Genomic DNA, 21,865 nt, shown 5'->3' with positions numbered 1-21,865 from the left:
GGAACGATTCAGTAAAAGAAATACATCAAACCCAATAGGACTCTGAATCAGTGATACCATTAGTGATCTTGAACCCCGGTTACAGCTTCTGAACGACCCCCGCCCCCTCCCGGGCCACCAAAAAAATGTTTCATTGTCACAAAATAATCAATGGTGACATCATACCACAGTCATGGTGTAACCTTCGTACGTTCTTCCTCCCAAAAAGTTCGCGTTGAGATAAAGTACCTAAAATAACCACCGGCGGTGGATGTTCTTGTTTCCAGATATCATCATTGTTTGGGAAACTTGGAATGATATATCTCCTGCAAGGCCCATAATTAATGACTATATTAGTTCGACTCTTTAGTGTGAAAGTCATTGTGGAATCCATATATTTGGTATGCTACCTATCGCATAGAATTGTTGGCGTTCGAGATCACGTGTGCTATGATGACGGTGTTTTCTGTAGCAAAACAAACCACAACCCCCCCCCCCCTAAAAAGAAGAACCCGAAGAGGTCGCCTATTGGTGTGGTACAGGGCCTTTGTGACGAATTGTTATAAAATATACGAAACAGAGGAATTACCATATAAATGGGAGAGTCTTCCTTTCTTTATTATAATTTGTATGATGCACCTCTATAGGTTCTAGTTTCGTAATGTTTGCAAATACAAACGCAGATTAATACAATTTTACATACTGTTATAAACACAATCGCCCCCCCCCCAAAAAAAAAAAAAAAAAACTAATCCGGAAGATAGCTAACAAAGATTCAATATTCATATATGCACAACAATAATATAACAAGAACATAACACGACAAGTCTCAACCTTTACCTTGCTATCCTTTTTCAGAATATTGTCAAAAATGATATCGTAATTTGTTCCCGCTCTTAAATTATGCCATATAAGCCCTCTTTCTTTTATACGTAGTAGTGTGCAGACGGAGCAGGGGTGCAAGGGGTGGGGTGTAAGCATAGGCGTAGGAGCCTAATTTGATTTGGGGGGGGGGGGTGGGCTGTAACGACTTGCCCGTTGTTACCAACATTTTTCGCGCGCTCCGCGCACGTTCAACATGTTAATGTGCATATCATATAGGCATTCATCGGTTATTACATCACATGCCAATAACATACATTCATTTTACGTGTTATTACCCTTCCATATTGGTTAGAATAATAATGATAATTAAAATATCATTTTAACCATTGAAAAACACATTGCAAATTATTTTTCTTTCAGTAGGTGCCCGAAAAATTTTCAGCATATTGCCCGAATTTTCACAATTTTTTTTGGTTGAGGGGGGGGGGGGTGCAGCCCCCAGCCGACCGCCAACGTCGCCTATGGGTGTAAGGGGGTGGGTGTAAGTCGTTTAATCCCTCTGATATACGATTAGTAGATACCGATCCACATCTAGCGTTTGTCACTTGATTAGTTTAATTTTTTTTTTATGCACAGTAATCAGTAAACAAAAACGCTGAATGAGACTGTCCATCAAGCCTACGTTGTCTTGTAGTCCTGACGTCTGTTCAAATACGGTGATCCAATGACGCTACCTATACGGACCTAAAATAATGCTATGTACATGTTTCGATGGAGAAGAAATAATTATAAAAACAAAAACACATTTGTGATGAAACGAGTTATCTGTGTAAATTCATACAAGAATCACCAAATCATTAGTTCCAAACTTTTATAAAGATTTATAGATTTTTATAAAGATATATGTAAAGTTAGAATTAAGCTGAAACAGTTTTAACTACACATATAGAAGTATAATAATGCGCATTTGCTTTTTGTTGTTGCTGGAACTACCATAAGCACAGTCTGTCACCAAGTTGCCCGTCATAAGAGATCCTATCTTAAAAATACAGCCAATCCAGCTCATTAATATTCATGTTCTCACTTCAAGAAAGCATCAAACAGGAAGGACTATATTTCAGTTGTTATTTTGTCATTATCTGTCTTGGTCTCGACTTCCGATACATTCCTCACAAACTTCGGTCTGAAATAAAATAAAAATACAGAACAATTAAAATACAATACAATAACAATAAAGTATAAAAAAATAGAATACACTAAAAATACAATACAATACAATAAATATAAAGAACAATAAAGTACAATAGAATACAATAAAATACAATATAGTTAAGGTACAATACAACAAAAACACAATACAGAAAAAACCTTGTTTATCTGGTCACATCGTGTACGATGGTTTTCTGAACTTAAAATCATTTGATTATTCCAATTTCCTATATACGACACCGTAGCCTCCATATTGTAATGGAACCTTTACAATGTTCATATGATGCATATACTGTGAAATCTAGTGCTGGAAAATGCTTCAAGATTTAATCTTTTGTGTAATTTTGTGCTGTAACTGAGTGCAAATTTAAATAAAACTAAACTGTCCAGTATTAAACAACATTGTATGGTATCATATGGCTCCTTTATGTCTAGCTTTACCATATCAGTATACATATACAACGTTATTTCCTGCAAGTGATGCAGTTTACCATAATACAATAAAAAAAGGAACAAGAAATATCCTATACTGTACTTCCTCAGCCAAATGTCACTTTATGAAAACTTCAAATAGGCTACGATATTATCTGAAAGGCATGCGCAGTCCCAGTTAATTTACGCCCAGGCTGTTGTCATGTGATCATGACGTATTTGTTACTAACCTAACCCAGGCACAGAGCAACTTTGGATCAACCACTTTATTTCTCTCCTTGGGGTCCAGAAATCTGATGATTTCACTTAGTATGACAGAAATCGTAATATTAGTCAATATGGTGCACATCGCATACCACAGGAACGAAAGCTGTTGGGTCGGAATTATATAGATGAAAAATAAACAACGTTAGATGAATTATGATTATTCTACCTTCATTTGATTCCCACAAAAATTGGCGAAACAGGCGCGAAATAATGGGGGTGTTACAGCTCTCTCTTTCAATCCGGTAGTTATTAGTATATGAACTTGTCTTTAGACCTAATTATATATATACCTAAAACATATTTTATTTGGCGGGGAGATTGGGGGGGGGGGGGGGTGTGGATCGGCTTCAGAACATTCGCATCCAATTCAGTAACGTATAAGATTAACATGGTGATACATAATCTCATGTATGCTGTTCTATATCACATTCCTGCAGAATAACTAAAACTCTGTTTGTTGGCGGTATAAACTGCAAATATCAGTATCGGCCTAACAATTACAGGATGCTGTATAAAATTCGCTACAAGTTCTAAAGTATATTGTCCTCTAAGCTATGTCCTTACACAATATTCCCAGACCATTAGGTACACATTGGAAATTTTCAATGGGGAAACCTTCTTACTGTAAAATTTTCTCTGAAGATTTTGTATGACCGACGATCATATGAGTATGTACCATATTATCAATAGTGATTAATCTGTTTGCCCCACAACACAGTAAAGTACCGTATTCCATCATACATTATTACTATTATTATTTATTTATTATTTTTTTGATAAAACTTACTCGATATACGACAATGACATCCTCCAAGCGATCGGCATTTACGTAGGATCCAATCACGATCCACAGACCCAGGATAAAACTGGTCAGAGTTCCAACTAAGACTGCCCTGTAGCATAAATGATATTACATAATTTTAGTTTTTAGAATTGTTATTTACCTCCAATAAACCACATCAACTATGAACTGATGAATTACATCAGAATCATAAACTTTTTCATCTTTTTTTGTAAATCTATTTCTGTTTTCAATATAAGAATTCCAACAATGCTTGTTTCCTCTCACCGATCTGTGAATTTCTAAATCAGGTGAAAGTTACCGAAAAGTGCTGACATTTCAAATGTCCAAAAATATAAATCAGTGAGAGGAATTAGGTTAACAAGGTACTCTTTCCTCATAACCATGGCAACTACTGGCAAAGACTGTTTTGAAATTCAGTACGTCTTTGTACCTTAGTAAAAAAAAGTGATTTTTAGCTCGAAAATAAAAAAAATAGCAGATCAAATAAATATTCTTCGTAAGTACTCCAAACCTTGAGTTTGCTCTGGGCCACACCATGCCGAGTGTAAACGCAGCCAGAATAGGACCTCCAAATATACCAAAGATAGAGTTTACTAGGGTAACCAGAGTCCCCAATCGAGAGGTCAATATCGCCAAAACAATGGTAAGTAGGCCAAAAATTAAACCTGCATGCAGAAAAGATAAAGAGATATTCAGTAGCTATCATACTACTGTAACGCTACTGTATAGGATTAGTTTAGTTTTAGCGTTTACATATATATTGATATACCTAGTCGCGAAATCCTTTGTCTGAATCGTTTAACCTACTCACACACATCTTTCAAAATCAACTGCTGGGTTTTCTAACATTTTGGTCACAATTGCAGGCCGTTTTGAGAAACCGATGAGAGTTATCGAACCTTTCACAAATTACCCAAAATGTTTCTTTAATTGCACCCGATACACGATACCCGATATCCGATACCCGATCAGGGTATCAGCAAGGCATTTAGTCTGAATAAAAGATCCCGCGAAAAGTAGGGTTTTCTAGCTTTTTTTAATCATTACTTAGAATTTTTGAGAGTCTGGTGTCCTTCTTATCATCTTCTTCTAATTCTTTGTTTCTCATTTTAGCCAGCCATCTTCTCAATGGTTTCCAGATATCTTCCATTGTCACGGCAACCATAGAGTTGATGCCAGATGATACTGTGCTGATTAACAAATAATATGAAAAAAAAAATTAAATCGATATCGAGCTCTAACTTAAACAGATTGTCAGTACAAAATGTCATGTTCGATTAACATATGAATATGATATTATTCTGACGTCATAAAGGTATCACAGCAGACCAAATTAAAACTTAACAGTTTCATTTAGTTCAGGATGCACTTAGAATTTGATTAGAAAGGGACATTTTCAATCCATGCAGCAGTGATTAATTTTGAAACGAATGAAACCGTAACTCTGTTCAATCGATTAGATTGAATTCAATCTACACGGTGAGTTTAATCATTATAGCAATCTTTCTTTACATCGCGCTATAGATAGGGACCCGGAAAGCCTAAAAAAGACGTTGGTTTTCAAACATCGAACCTAAAATAGGGATGTCAAACATTTGTCAACATGTGCATGTGAACGTGTTTAGTTTTCGCCTTCAGGCTCTATTTTTGCTAAAATTGTTTTAGAAAAGGATGTTAGTGCACGTGAATTACGGTTCTTTGGCATTTTTTTGTTGGTTACGTGTGTGCCTAGATTCCACTGAAATAATGGATGACAAATTTCCGACATTCTCGCACAAAAAATCCCGTTGCTAGTTAAAGAAACAAAAGCTGTTTCGTGTCTTATCGGGAACGGCCATGGCAAGTAACTGGTCTTATATGAAATACAATATTATTATTTATACTGTCCGTTTTTCTCCTCCTGCACGGGAAGTAACTTAATGTAGAAATCGTATTTATTCCAATCTACAAAAAATTACCACTATGTTAATAGTCAGTAATTGAAAAGGCCTGAATATTGAAAAGGAAGAGCTTTTCAAATTCACTCTCAGTCTATCAAGTAAAGGGAACTTACCTTAAAGCACCTGCAAATATACAAGATATGAAGAGACCTTGGTATCCCCAAATATTACTGAATTGCTGATTCACGAAAATCATTATTATCTGTAGAAATCGGAGAAAGGAAAAATGATGATAAATATGAGTACACGTCAGGTTATATGTATTATAAATTAAGAGAAAGTCTTTACAATCTTGAGTGATTTTCCACAGTGGTTTCCGACAGGAAGGAAATTTAACGAACATAAAAATCGATTGTAAAAGATGGCGTTGTCTATACGCGACATTCTACTTGATGGAGCTCTGCAGTAAAAATGCTATTTGTGTGGAGCTCTGTTTAATACTCTGATTTGTATGGACAACTATTTACAGATTTGTATATAAAGCTATTATTAAAACTCTTATTAGCATGGGGCTATGTTTAAAACTTTTATTTTTTATGGAGCTATGTTTAACACTCATATTTATGTCTAGCTTTGCTTAAACTAAATCCTATACTCCACTCTCAAGTTGAATAGCTGCTGTAATAATTTCTTATTTGTATAGAGTTTGTTAAAGCAAATATCAAGAATAGATTCAGCTTCTAGGATATCGCTAAAAATTATTCACGACTGCATGCAAAGAAATACAGGCGATTATAAACAAGGACATAACGAGTCACAATAAAGTTTGCAAAATAAATAAATATTAATTTTGTTTTAGTATTTTTTCGGCCATCAAAATATTCTAAACAAAAGAGGGTTTGCCTAACTGTATGGTACTAACCAAACAGTTGCTCCGAACTTAAAGTTTATTAAATCTGACAAATAGTACAGTAAAACTACGATGTCTAAACTGGGACACCAATTTTGACTCCTGCTTTCAAAAGTATCAAAATGGCTTCTGGTTTCTAAAGAGAAACATATATCTCTTTACATTTGAACTTCACACCATGACATTTCTAAGTAGTTCATGAGGTACTTGACCTGATCTGGTAGGGTGTAGTTTGGTGGTTGGTGGACGTAAACCGGAGGTGGGGTGCCTGCTACAGGAAAAGGACAAAGATAAATTAACGTTTCATTCACTGCGGTATGAAAAAAAAAATAGTTTCGTTGATTTTATACACAAGACTACATGCTGCAGTCAGAAGAAATTGTAGTGCTGAGTATGAACAGTTCTCCTATACGTTGAACGATAGGTTAAATTGACATTTACTTTATTCAGTGAAGCACTGTAAAAATAGACTGCAATAAGGAGAGACAGAAACAGGAAAAATAATGAGTTTCTGATGACTATGATCATGATACTTACCGCATCCTCCAGATGTTTCGTCACAATAAGATGTCGGAGAAATAGTATCATCTTCGGCTGTAATAGTAAAAATATTCAAAATACATTTTTTTGTTGTATATTTAGTCCAAATACGAACTGTAATTGGTTTTATTTAACAGAAGATGCCTACGATAAACTATTCGTGAATCCGTTACCCTGTAGTGAGACAACACTCTAGTTAGGATTGCTGGCAGGATTATAATCACTTAGTCACTGTTCGGAGATTTTTTCTGAAACATCAACTATGCTGTGCAGATTATCCTTGAAAAACATTCTCTTCATCGCAGAATTGGTCATCTTACATACATTGTGCAGTGTCAACGTAATATGAACGCATGGTTCACATGCTTCATCATGTGATCATGTGATATATATATGTATATATATATATATGTATATATATATATATATATAAATATATATATATATATATATATATATATATATATATAATATATATATATATATATATATATATATATATATATATATATATATATATATATATATATATATATATATATATATATATATATATATATATATATATATATATATATCCCTCACTTGTGTACTTACTGTGGTAGAAAGCGTATAAAACTATCCCTTGACATGTCGCTGCACCGGTTACGAGTATAGAAAATGGTAAGTTTATCCACAGCGATCTGATGTGAAGAAAATATATTTGTTTTTTCAAGGAACAGCAATTGCATAAAATATAGATATATGCATAATCGATAACTGGTTTATCGAGAGAGAGACGAAATGGTTGAATTTGGTAAGCATATATAACTGATCTTATAATAGAGAATATAGGCAGGCAATTTCTAACAAGATTTCTACAGGACCTGTGTGACCTGCAAAAAAACACGTTTTGTTAGAGCGGGAAAATACACCAATTCAACATAACAATTAAAGAAAGAAGAAGAAGAAAAGTGAGAAGTGGCCACTAAATATCGGTACCACAATGTACTACAAGGACATTTGTATCAACAAAAACACTTTTCCAAACCCTGGAGGAGGCATGGACGAGATCACGCTCTGCATATGCATTTGATGTAATTACGTTCCGCCTCTCGACGAACCATTATATTATTTAAGATACTAAAAACAATATATAATTCATATAAATGCATTGTTCATGGTATTTTAAGTATTACTAATTAAAAAGCGAATGACAAAACACCGTAAAACTGCTTAAGAAATATGGCAATATCTATTATAGTCCAAATCTATACCTTTTTGCATCTTTCAGAGTTCTGGAGGACAAGAACCGTTGAACAGCTGTTTGGCTGACACCCCAAATGATCAAATTTGAGAAATAGGTCCCCAAAAATACTGACGAGAAGGTCATTCGTTCTGTCAAGTCCAACGGGAAGCTAAAGATTTATGAGAATAGAGACAAGAGCAAAGTATATATATTCCTTTAAATGAATCTGTTGACATAATAGTACCTTGTACCATAGCCTTTACTTGGTCAGAAGAGTTTAAAAAGTTGAATATTTTGTTTAATTAATTGAAACTGTACGAAACCGGACGTATACTGCATGCATATCCAACCACTATATGCTTTAGTGCTCATATATAGCTCATTGGCACTAGAGTTTATTTTATTCGAGCCAAGGCGGTGTGTATTACAAGTATAAAGTTCAACCAACCAAGATGCTGTTACTATTTGCTTACGTAAATATATCAAGTCTGCCAGCTGCGTTGTTGATATCCCAGACTTGTTTGACTCCACCGGCCATCACTGTACATGATATTATGATTAGTATGGTTGTACCGCCTATCACAATCACAAGTACTACGTCAGTCCAGATGACAGCCTTAATCCCTCCCTAGACGTAAAAAACAACAGCAACCCCGTAATGATAAGTACTGAGTCATCACATGGATATTAAAACAAAATCAACAGCCGATCATATCTTTTCCGTGATGATAACAAACGAACATTTTTTAAATGGATTTTCACATTTCATTTATTCATTCGAGTGTAAATATAAAATTCAAAAAGAGGAGTCATAAAATACGTTATCAGGAAGAATAAGTAATATGAAGGGGGGGGGGGGGAGGTTAGATGGTAGCTAGGATATGATATAAAATACATATACACATACAACGATATAACAAACAGATTACAAAAGATTGAATGTATAAAGCCACACGGTATAAACAATACATGCCCATACAAATCCCTCACCCTATTAACTACCCTCTATATTACCCACACTGATAATTGGCGTTCTATTCGCGTCCAAATTCATGAATATCCCTCTGTTAAAAACACGTTATAAATTGATTATTATAGGTCTACGATTCCGGTACTTAAAAGACAACTCACCAATGCAGAGTAAAATGTACATACGAGTCCTGTAGTTACGATTATTACCCAAAGATTCAGATTAGTAACTGATGGAGACAGAAAGAGGAATTAAAATATGATATATAGATTTGGAAAATGAATAGGACAGTGCAAATTCATTCAGCCTCGGCAAGAATTCGGATCCGACCCCTCTGGTCTTTATACGGGTATGCCATAAATTGGTGGGATATGAACCTTAGATGTCATGTGATTTGATACCAGTCATATGTCCTATTTAAAGCATAAGCCATGTGCTATATATGTACCAATACTAGTCCAGTTTAGTGACGTATTTGCCTTCTTGAGAGATCATACACTCATGATGTGAACAAACAAACAAAGGAGTGGCGTGTTAGCTGTGGTTAACACCGGTGCCTTTCAATCATAAGGTCCCCGGTTCGAGTCACTCCCAGATTAATGTATGTCGTCCAGTTACAGAGTTGTTGACAATTAACAATTCATAATCATTGACGTTAAATATGAATGTGAGAGACTGGCTTCGGTCAGCTTGCGGCTTTGATAAGCCAATGAGGCTTCTTCGCGAGTTCCTGCTTGCAGGAGGATGTAATATACATACATACATACATACAAACCAGAAATCCTATGTTGAATCCTGAAGTTCCCGTACATACTGGGTATGCGTACCTGCATTGACCACCAGGGCCGGCGAATACGACACTATCGCAATATAAAATATGGTTTGGAAGAGGAAACAGACTGCTCCGAGTAATCTCATTGGGAATCCATATCGGAGCTGGAGATACTGTATATGAACGAAGAACAAACACTTTATGTATACATCGTTGCAACTTTGCAACCGATGTAACTTTGTGTCACGCGGTATTAATCACGTGATACTAAAATTGGGTATTCAAAGAATATTTTTATTATCCATTTTACAAGAATACATCATTAGCATTACAAGCCATGCGATGAATTGAGTTGATGACCTAATAGTGGCAAGTGGTCACAACTTACATTCGATTTGTAAAACATCAATCATTTCAACATTAACTCCATTTTCGTCATAGTCTTCCGACAAAAAGTTAACCTCATTATTCAAAACGTTATTACATAATTTGATTTCATATCTTACCTGATATGATGTAGTTATATCCAAGTCATAGAAAACTGGGACATACAGTAGTACAATGGTTAACATTGATGCTAACCGTTGCATCAAGTCAACCACATACTGAGCTCCATACACATAAGTTTCTGCAGCATTTCCGAGAAGTGTTACCGGAGATATGAAGGATGCTAAAAGGGTTAGCGCCACTGGTAAACTGAAGACGCTGCGATCGGCTAGGAAGAAACTGTAAGACCGGGATGAAGATAGGATGTAGTTCTTTTTATTAAATATGATATTTACTAAGGGAATCTATCCAACTTTCATTATTTTTAGTAATAATTACTTATATGTAGGCGGTCTCCAATTTTCTCCAAATATTACATAATACGTTCAGTACCGGTAGTAATTTGTTAAGTTTCGAGATATAGCTTAAAACCACTCATTCTGTTAAACTGATGGTTATAATAAAATGTTCAATCATGTTTGACAGTTAAATATTCATTACACTCTTAAAAAGTTGGGTAAAAATATTGACCAACTTTTAACCAACACTGGGTACATATGTAACCGCTCAAAAAATGGGCAAAGTTTGCCCAACAGCAGTTGGGTAATGCATTTACCACATAGTTGGGTAAATTATTTTACCCATTATTGGTTAATCCATAAAGTTAGTTGGTCAATTTGTTGCCCAAGATTGGTTAATGAATGAAATTGTATTGGATTGTTTTTACTCAATATTGGTTGATTGTTACAATTAGTTGGGTAATTTGATTTATTGGTTAATGAATCTAATTATATTTGAGTGATTTTACCCAATGTTGGTTAATTGATACAGTTAAATTGGGCAATTTGTTACCCAATATTGGTCGATGAATGAAATGAAATGTACACTAGGGTTTAAAAATATTAACACATAAAATAGTATTAAATTCTCATTTTATTGATGAAAACAGCTTCAAAAAGCTTCACTAGAACTAACAACACATAAAATGGTTTCAAAGAATTTAGCAACATGGTATTGTTGGTTGAAGTAATCTATTAACTTACTTTATATCATATTGTGTCAATATGTTCATCATGAAAATGTATCAATGTATGCTTTGCAAATTTGCTTTAGGACTTGGAACATGAATATTGACATACAAGTTAATCATTAAACTACAATCTATTCTCTTCATGGAAAAAATTAACCTTAACATACACAACATTGTTTGGTTCTTGCCCACTGACCAATTTGTAACAAGTGTTGTTTACAGCTGAGCCTTTTTTGCAGTTATAGGTGATTGTTTTCACTAGACACTCCATTAAGTGCTAAGAAATTTGAGCACATAAGCAAGAAGTGCAACAGTAAATGGCAAGTCCTCATAATTATATCATGATAATTATATAGATAAAACTAGTAGTGGAAAACAAATATGGCTCAATGTTAGAAAAGGAGGACTTTTTATGATATATCAATGGTTAAATTCCAACATAAGCAGTCTTGTGCAGCTACACATATTCTTCTTTTTTAAACATATTACCTATACAATGCAAACTGACTTGAATGGAACACACATTGTATCACACATACAAACCTCTCATATGTCTTTAATGTCTTAATTGTTTGTAATGTGAGCACAATTTGTAAGTACCATGATATGAAATTTACAGAAATAAAAGGAAATGTCAATGATGGTGCAGGTTTACCTAATTCTTCAAGCCAATGCACATAGTAAACATATCAAAGATTGTATATTTCACAGGCACCTAGAAATTTTCACACATATCAAATATGAATCCCTAACCAGTTCTCTTTATAAAACTTATTTTAATGTTAAACATTGCATACAGCATGAAAAAGTATGACAATCACAACACTGTTTGAAATCTAGCCCTAGTAGTTAAAGTGTAAATTTTTGATTGCCTGTTTCCCTTCTCAAGAATAGTCAGATCTGTACATTTGTCTTAAAAAAGCCCCTCAACTCTGTCATAAGAAGGATCAAACAACATCAATGTGTACATGTTATCGAAAAAAATGATAAGATGAATTTTATAAGCAAACGTATACAAACATTTTAAGTCATATTTAAGTAAAGTTTCACATAAAGACACATACAGTCAGTGCATGTTTATGAAAAATGATAATATGCAAAGAAGTACAAGAATTTTAAGTTACAAAAACCAACTTAATTATTGAACCAATGAAATGAGTAAGTCATAACTTTTTGTTTGAAGAAAAACTGTAACAAACAGATTAAACTATCCAGTACACTGAAAAGTCATTGCTTGGAAGAAATAAATGCCATAAGATCTCTGGTGCTGCTTGAAATGTTTGCGTCCAAGAATTCGTATATGAAGGTTTGAAGACACTTCCATGTCAGCTTGCAATGTTGCTGGAATTCAATATCGAAAATATACACAGCCTTATGCATTGAAGACTCGCCCCAAACCGCGTGCGGCATCTGAAAAATTAACTTTTTGTTGCTTGCAAGTGACGTCATGTTGGTGTCGCTACAAAATGCAGACAGTACAGTAATAAAACGTGATACGTTTTTATCTTTAGCTGGACCTTAGATGTCCATCGCTGTATCGTTTATACACTGCTGTGGGTAATGACCGCAGCTGTATGTACTGACTGTATACTAGTGTCTAATTACCGACGGTAGCAAGCTGTGTGTGTATTTTCTGGGATCGATGGTGGTGCCTAACATTTCTGTTAAACCTCAGTCAAAACTAGGTCAGATTGCCGGCACTAAACGTTTCTTTTTGCGCGAGTCTTCACACCCTTTAAAGCAAACACCTATTGCTTACAGTAGGGATGGTTGTGGCAGAGCATGTCTCTCGAGAATAACATAGGCCTGGGATGGTGTTAGGTGGGTGCCTCTGCACACTACAAAGGGCTGTGGCATCATGTCCACATCGATAGTCCTTTGCGTATTCTTCTATGTCAACATCCTCCTACAGGTATAAAAGAAAAGGTACCATTTATTCCTGATTGTGACTGTATTTTATTCCTATCTGTGACAGGGATATTTCAAATCAAAGAAAATGCAATGCAGAATATGACTGTGACACCTTTTTACTAAGTAGTACTAACCTTAGTTAGACAGGACAAGAAAGAATGTAACTGCTGAGCACACACAGCTAACAGCATCTCTGACCAGATTCCAGAATAGACAAATTATGTGAACGTGGAATTTCCGTCACATGAAGCACAAGATATTTTCTCTCATAATAGCCGTAAATTCACATTCATAAAATAAGTGACCTTGCAACTTTAAACAGATTCATAATAACCTTTTGGTCATGATGCCATTTTAGTATTAATTTCATGTAGCAACTTTAAACATTCATACATTACAGTAATCTTACTAGTTTTTCCTCAACCAAATACTTAGACTCTGCAGTGAAGGTCAAGCGAGACATCAACATGCCTAACAGTTTTGGTATGACACGGCTGGGATTGGAAATTGAGCTCCCGCCTCCTGGCTGGCACTGACCACTCGGCCTTTTTTCCCCATTATGTAGCTTATATAGGTGAGCGCGGGACATGATACATATTTTGGTGGGGGTGGGGGTGGGAGGGAAGGTTTCCCAGCATTTCATGACAACAAAGTTCCCTGATGAATTTTCAATATTCCCTGATGATTAGTTCAACCTATTTCTAGTGTGATATGTCTTCGCACTGTTTGGACATGAGCCAATATATTAGACTGACTGCTCTCTTGGGCTAATCAAATTCCCTAGCTTTTCCCTGATTTTTGAGGCATTTTTCTCTAATTCCCTAACTGGAAAAAGGGAAACTAATTTTCAAGGTTCTGCTCTCATCCTCCAGGATGGCTGGCAACCCTGCTAACCAATCTGCCCGCACAGACCCCCCCCCCACACCCAGGAAAATAATTCTCAATGACCCCAGGGTTGAGAAACTATGATTTAATTGTTGTGTCTCTTTATTCCCCTCTCAAAAAAGGATGTGTACAGTGTTTAGATCCTCTAACTGGAGAAGTTTCTTAAAAGTTGGTCATGAAAGGGAAATACAAATAACATAAAGTTTATTACTAGTTGACTACATGATCTCTGTCAAATTATATATAACTAATTTGCAATGGGAATCAGATCATGAAGCAATTCCAAATTAAGATCACAAAATCCATTGATTCATGCATGATTCCCACAAATTTTACCTTTTTGAATAAACTACTTACCGGCTGAACAGTGATGAAGCTTTTCATGGATTGCTGTGCTGAGCTATGGCCCCTTTTACCCTTCAAACCTTGTAGTATTATTGGTAGCATGAAGAATGCAAGGTTCTTCTTTTGATCTGTGAATAAGAGCATATCACATTACCAGTGTTTGTAGGTAGGTACTTAAGTTTTATGGGTCATTTTTCTCAACAAAGGTTTAATAATGCCATCCACAGCTTTTCATCCAGTTTTGGAGTGCTAAAGTTTCCCTGTTACTTATCTCCTTTTCCCTGTTCCAGTTAGTGTGTATTACGTAAGAACATGTAACATTTCTCAAAAGAGCATTGCATGTACATAAATTGGACCACAGTACCTGTAATGGGAACAAGGCCAAATTTAAATATAAAACCTAGAAGTTTTGTAATTCCTTGGCACATAAAATGGGTTATTTACCCTTTTGTTTTAGGTAAGAACATTCATCACTATAAAATATCTGATATATGTTTCTCCACATCATCAACAAAATTGCCTATCAATTCTTTTGTGTCACAAAAAAATGGTCTGTACAAGTGATGATGGTATATTTGAGGCTTTCAATCTCTCAATGAAAATTGCAGCAGGGTCATTACTTTGGTCAATTTCAAGATCTTTATCTTCTATGTCACCGCATGAATATGCATCATCGCCACTCTCAGTTTCTTCCATGAACATTGTTTTTATTTACTGTTAGTTCAGATGGCAAACTATGTTTTGTGAGCAGATGCCTTTTTTAACCATAGCATGTTCCAAATTTTAATTTACAGTTTTCCTGACTACAAATAGTATTTGACCTATGTTGAGCATTAATGCCATGGGCATGTTTCAAGTGAAAGAAATAAGTCCTAATGTTGCCATCTACAACCCTGAGACACTTGAAAATGTATATCCCATTTAGTTTCTTTAAAGTACCTTCTGTCACCAACCCTTCAAAAATTTCATCCTGGTGCCAATCTTTGGTATGAGCTCCTTTATAGTACCTTCATCCAACAAGGACAATGCAGCATTGTCTATCTCATTCTCTGAAATAACAACAACAAAAAACTAGCATTTAAAGAAAATAGCATAAAGTTTTAAAATCAAAACAGTGCCAAAAAGCAATAAAGGGAGGAAAGAATTCATTAAAAAAATTGTTGCACCTTCGTCAAGTAGTGATTTTTTTATGTTTTTCAATGTAAGCAGATAGAGTCTTAAAATCTACATGACTGTATGTGGTTATTGTGAAGAAAGTTAAAACCGTTTTTCATACCCAAATGACACAGTTTGGGCCAAAAATGTTTTTTCAAAGAACTACATTACCCTCCATAACACCCTTCTAAATGGAAATGTTTTTTTTTTTTTCATTTCCTGACTATGATACATGATTACCACCGGTCAGATATTTGGCTGTGAGCCAGCAAAGTGATGAAATATATAAAATATATCAATGCAAAATTACCAAACAATTTTTTTATTATGCCAAACAACTTGGTTAACCAAACCAAAAGGTCATCGAAAGTTCATTATGGTTTTAATATTTTGGATAAATGCATACACCTAGCCTTAGCATCTAGGCCCCTTTAAGTTTAAACACTCAATTCATTTATACCTGAAAAAGAAAATGATAGAAGGAGGAGACATATTTTTACATGTCAAAATCTTGTCTTTCTGATCACATATATAGTCTCGGGCCTACAGATACGCCTACTGTACCAATTTTGTGGAAATTTTGCAGACGTAGGATCTACACTTAAACCATAAATTTATGAATATTGTGAGCCCCAAAAAAATCAACATTTGTAATACTAATTAGGCGGGGTATAAATTAGTAGTTTCTTGTCCTGCCTGCATCCTTTTGCCCACTGGGTCAATTTCCTTCCCTTTTTTAATTTTCAAATTTGAACAACCAAATTACCCAAATTTTTACCACAGAAATTCCACTTCTGGTCGCACTCTCTGTAGGTTAGTTGCCTGCACCCTCACTTTTTCTGAACAGTTAGGACGAGAAACTATTTATACAAATGTGATCAACATGGCCCAGGCAATACTAGCATTTATTTAAGTTATATTTGTAATATATGACACAACTATATTTGTAATAGTAAGTAATATATGACACTCAAACTAGGAATTTTCTGCAAGCTAGTATGAAGTGGACTAAGTTAGGCCTATCCTTAGTGACATCTTAATAGTTTTCTTAACTTTGTTCAGAAAACTGACAAATGTGAGACTAGGACTGGTCAAGTATCATCAATATTACTTATCCCACGCCAAACACAAGCATAACGTTATACCTCCGTAGCCTAACGTACACGCGAAGCGCGCTCTATCTTGTGCAGCAGAGTTAGGCCTAGCCTACACACGGGCTAGTCTGGGCTAAGAACACAATATATACTGTTGACCTAACGTTTGGAAATTGCCAAGTATGTAGACGGACACAGCCAAACGTTAGGCTAGGCCGAGTAATACTAGCCAATCCGTTTGGGGGTATGAATACATTATACTATACCTTCAAATGATTCCTTCAAGTCTTCTACCCCCAACTTCGTTAAAGTGTCAACACATCACCATCATCAACCGGCGACGAGAAAGACATAATTCAAAATATACTCATGAATATACTCAAGAATATTCTATTGCAATTCGATCGTATGTACCGTATCTAGTAGAAGTGTGCTGTTATAACGTCGTAGCGCGCAACATGCCTTCACTAGTACTCCAGCGTGGTTAGTATACGGATGTACGTACGCAATGATCACATTGCAGTGCGACTTGTACGACAATATTTTGGCGGGAACATTGCTCAGACGTTGGGCAAATGGACTCGTATATATGCAGGATAAACGTTGGGTAAATGTTTCCAACACCATTTTACCCATAATGGTTAAAGAATTAACCAACATTTTCTTAAAACATCTCTACCCAACAAATTTTTGCCCAACGTTTTAAGAGTGTATAAAGTAGGACACTAACTTGACTAGTTCAGTTTCATCTCAATTTCTCAAGTAAAGATGAAAACTTTTGTTTTTCCCTTGATTTATACGTTGGACTATATAGTAGCGTTCAAGAACTAAAATCAAGTTAGTGATTGAAACGCTGTAGCCAAATTGCAATTTATTACGTAATGAATGTTGTCAATTAAAATTGGAATTTTATCAAACGATCAGCAAACAATTTGGTCTCTAATAAAGTCTTCATTCTCTATATTTCTCTCTCTTACAAATTTGCCTAAAAAACATGTTGTAGTATTGCTGATGCAAATATTTAACATAGATATATTTATCGCTATCAGTTAATATGCTATATCAATAAAAACAAAGTTTGTTTTCTAACATCAATAAGCCTGGGTAAATGTGGAATGACAACATGAATATTCAGTATTTATCTGTGTATTACTCAACGTTGATTGGCTGTCTTCTCATTTGATGTGATTTGACGTCACACGACTATGCGTTACAGGTTTAATACCGTATTCCTTCCCTCATACCTGTGTCTTCCCCAGAGTTATGTATGAAAATTAGAATGCTATACTAGCAACATTTGCTTCAGGATTTAATAATCCAGATTTTATAAAGGAGGGGATCAGGCCCTTAGTCAGCAACGGGAAACCCCTCCCCCATGCAGACTGCCCCCCCCCCCATCTGAGCCACCATGCATCATATATTCAAACACTTCACAAGTTACAGGAGACAGGTATTGTGCCCCTGCCTAGATTGTTGGTATCCCTCCTAAAATTGGTAGGGTTTCTCCAACTCAGAATTGCTGGCTCGGGTCAGGAGGGGATATAGCCCATGGGGGAGGGGCGGGGGGAGGGAGGGAATTGAAAATATGTCAAGTGGTGCATTCTGACTAGAGGCATATTTAAATTATAAATTAGATTTATAATTAGGTCTACGCGTAACGTTGAGCTACTAACTACGTTTGAATTTTAAAGTCAGGTTGAAACTGGTGGCGGGATGGATGTACCCCCACACCCACCTCGATCCGCGCATGACAAAAGTAAACTCTTTCTGGAGGCATAGTGCAAGGTGATTTATGTATGCCATTTTAATTAACCGAATTGAATTGTTAAATTATGCACGTAAGCCTGTGTGCATAGTTCTGTAAACTTACAACATGCGCCCTTCAGAGATTCAGGACATGTACACATTGAAAACTGGTTGGGTCGTGAGTTGTTTCTCATATACTTACAAATTCAATATTTTTCTGCAAAATATCCACTTAGGCCTACTCACTTCGAAGTTATTAATTTGACGCTCTACAGAAACTTGATCATTTGCTTATTTTGTTATGATTTGTCTCATTAATAACATCCATGTTTAATGAATGCAACCTGTTTAGGGAATTGTTGAATAACTGTCGAATAATTGTTGAATAATTGTTGAATAACTAAATCTCTGTAACTGTTGTGTTACTGATTCGCTGATGAATTTTGCAGCAAAACGTTGAACTTATGAAATATATTAAGAAACTAACTTAAGCACGACTTGCTCACTTCTCAAAAAGTCAAGAAATCATCAACTGTTGACAAAAGTTCAAATAATTCAATTTGGTTAAAATTGATAAAATATTCACTAAAATATCATGACATTTTTGCATTCCCCTGTTTCCACAACTCTGACGTAACCTAAACAACAATGTATATGCGTGTAACACTATACATTGTTTATATGCGCATCCACTAATTTATTTATCGTAACATTGTTATAGTTCACATGAACACTGTACCGCTTATCTCAGATCTGTGCATAGTACAAGATGTTCTTATATCCATCTTCCATACACAAGTGTAGGATTGATAAAGCTGTATCAACTTATTTTTTCCAACATCTTACCTCCTTGTTGTGGTAGGTCTTCGTTTGGCCATGCCATGGTATATTCCCATTCCGATTAATAGTATAAGAAGCAACGCTAACACGATGTAATCCACCACACTCAGTGGATTCGACTCGTACTCGGCCATCTTGATATTGAGATGACGTCACAATGTGGTTAGACAATTCTGTCAGGCTATATATGCACGACAGGATCAGAAGAGGCTGAAGAAAGTTTAGCAAACGTAGAACATGTTGATGACCATGCTATAGATGTTAATGGATATTGCAAACTTCTGTCCGAATTCTATAGGAATTATAACGTTGTGAATGTGTGAATGTGTGCGACGTGTTTCTCCTTATGTTTCTACCACGAGCGTTTGTGTATAGACTACCTTTATGCAGCGATCTTAAGGGCGAAGTATATACTTAGTCCCAAACGTTCAACGCTTCATAGCAGAGACGTACTTGGCAGTACAGCTTGTTGAAGAACGCATAAAACATGAAAAACGTGTACAACTATAACTAAAAAACACTGTAGAATAGGTTATCAGGCAGTCTGCGTCTATATGTAACATAACCTACCACGCATACGTTCTAAAAGTGTACCAGGACCATGTAGTACCTACATGGATACAACTTATAACCAAGCATATGAAACCCACTCTTTCTGACTAACTGCAATGTCTGCCTCTTACTTCGACAGATTATTAAAATCTGTTCAACAGGATCATAAATATTGCTACGAAGTCGAAAAATCAGACAGCCATTTTGTAAGTGCACTCATACATGTATAGATATACACACAATTATATACATGTTCTCAAGCTAAGTAAATCACCATCAAATGTGTTAGTCAATTCCTAAACGACTGCAGGAAGAAATATTTCTCTATACGACTGTCTGCAAACTATAGACTTAATAGCTATACACTTACATGAAGAATACACCGTTCCGAGTCTAAAACGCTTGATTTGGTTACTGCAGCTTGATTCGTCTCAGTTGAAAGCAGTTACCAAAGAGACTTATGCTAAGATGTACGGTGGAAATAGTTTATGATATAACACAGTTGACTGGCGTTTGTTTTTATATTCATGTCCAATATAGTTATACATATATATAAATAGAAACAATGTCTGAACCATATACACAACTTTTATAACCGTTTAAAGTGCAAACACGTTTGAGATGATAATACTAAAGATTCTGAGATCTGTTGTTTTTATTGACCTTATCACCAGTAATCTGACTTTAATGAATCTATTATAAACAACCGAGAAACAATTGTAACCAGTTTCTTTTTATGAGTACGAGTCTCATTTCATCTTGTCAGATTTTTATTGTTGATATATTTGTTTTTATGATATATGAGAAGATGACTCGACAAAAATTAAGACTAACTTACCGGTAAAGAAAAAGATAACTTTCAATGGTACGATATTCTCTAGCTTCTGAGTCAGTAAGTGTACATGCATACAAACATAGCATAGTTATGTGTCAGTTCCACTTCCACTATACAATCACCGTTTTCATGAACGACAGCAGAGTGATTTACCGATTGGAGAATATTTCTACCGAACCATGTCTGTATAGATCATACATGTGACCTTTAGCTGCTTTGATTGTTAACTTTATCGAAACCTTACGACATAAAATACCGGTTTGAAATCGTAATTCAGACGTAGGCCTATATAGAGACGGTGTTGTGACAATGATTCACGACATATTTAGGTTCGAAACAAAAGAGAATGGAATTGGAATTGGGGGAGGGGCGCGGGAGGTGGGGGTGGGGTGGAGGAAGATGTTGACATTAGGTACATTTCGGCATGAGGTGCTGTGTTTTCAGCTTCCCGGCGTATCGTTTATGGCACTTTGAGTTATGTGTCATTTGTCCTTTTCTCTTTCTCGAAAGTATTCTCGTGTAATGTTGCATTATAGCCAAGAATATCATCATGGTGAACGTATATTATACACACGCATGCGCACAAGGGAACATGTTTGAAAACTCATCTATTTGTTTATCCTTGGCATACCGATTATCGAAGTTAGCTACATGCTTAGTATACTATATGGCTATATACACCTACACCAATCTGTGTATGCAAATGAGCTAATAAACGTCCGCAATGAAGGCTAACAGATGAAGCTATCCATTTCATACACTGTAAATAATGTCATGCCCCTGTTTGTCAAACCGCTCTGTTGTTTTATTTCGTAGATCGTTAATATGCCACGATTACGTATCCTTTGGTGATTCATAGCCTAACGTGTCAACTCATGGAGATTATGCTGATAAAGTACGCCTATACTCTAAGATAATACATATAAATGTGGTATATACGACTCGATCATCAGAGGAAGCCAGTCGTCTGTTTGTCTATAATCTGTCAGTCTATCTATCCGTTTAGCTATCTTTATGTGTGTCTGCGCAGTATTCTTTGCTCTCTTCACTCGTGGAATAAAAAAGTCTTCTTCTTCAGCTTCAGACAGGCTTAAAGGGATCGTACGGTCAGAATTTTAGGTGGAGTATATTCATTGATTTATGATGTCGATATCACGATTCCGGTGAAA

General features: G+C 35.6%; 1 protein-coding gene and 1 long non-coding RNA gene across 5 annotated transcripts; both read right to left on the bottom strand.

The window, feature by feature from the left end:
* Positions 1–564: 564 nt before the first annotated feature.
* Positions 565–20,856, bottom strand: LOC139970983 (sodium-coupled monocarboxylate transporter 2-like). Of its 4 annotated transcripts, XM_071977098.1 has the most exons (17): positions 20,700–20,810; positions 20,232–20,324; positions 19,316–19,519; positions 10,324–10,543; positions 9,873–9,990; positions 9,207–9,274; positions 8,549–8,703; positions 8,104–8,244; positions 7,445–7,530; positions 6,845–6,901; positions 6,520–6,578; positions 5,571–5,659; positions 4,565–4,707; positions 4,029–4,182; positions 3,500–3,605; positions 2,676–2,815; positions 565–1,987 (listed from the first exon to the last, which is right to left on the bottom strand). In XM_071977098.1, exons 3-17 carry the CDS (start codon positions 19,441–19,443, stop codon positions 1,915–1,917), a joined length of 1,737 nt encoding a protein of 578 aa, XP_071833199.1. In that variant the 5' UTR covers positions 19,444–19,519; positions 20,232–20,324; positions 20,700–20,810; the 3' UTR covers positions 565–1,914. The 4 variants fall into 4 exon arrangements, with proteins under 4 accessions (XP_071833199.1, XP_071833200.1, XP_071833201.1 ...); XM_071977099.1 differs by lacking the exon at positions 20,232–20,324 and having other exon boundaries at positions 20,700–20,856; XM_071977100.1 differs by lacking the exon at positions 20,700–20,810 and having other exon boundaries at positions 6,520–6,575; positions 20,232–20,399.
* LOC139970984 (uncharacterized) lies at positions 10,598–18,014 on the bottom strand. The gene is made up of 4 exons (XR_011794275.1): positions 16,990–18,014; positions 15,414–15,523; positions 14,487–14,602; positions 10,598–13,239 (listed from the first exon to the last, which is right to left on the bottom strand). It is a non-coding gene; the product is annotated as an uncharacterized lncRNA (long non-coding RNA).
* Positions 20,857–21,865: the final 1,009 nt, after the last annotated feature.

Source organism: Apostichopus japonicus, chromosome 8 (genome assembly GCF_037975245.1).
Source record: "Apostichopus japonicus isolate 1M-3 chromosome 8, ASM3797524v1, whole genome shotgun sequence".
NCBI classification, from domain to species: Eukaryota; Metazoa; Echinodermata; class Holothuroidea; order Aspidochirotida; family Stichopodidae; genus Apostichopus; species Apostichopus japonicus.
Note: the sequence above shows the minus strand (reverse complement) of the source record. Positions and strands in the feature narration are given on the sequence as shown.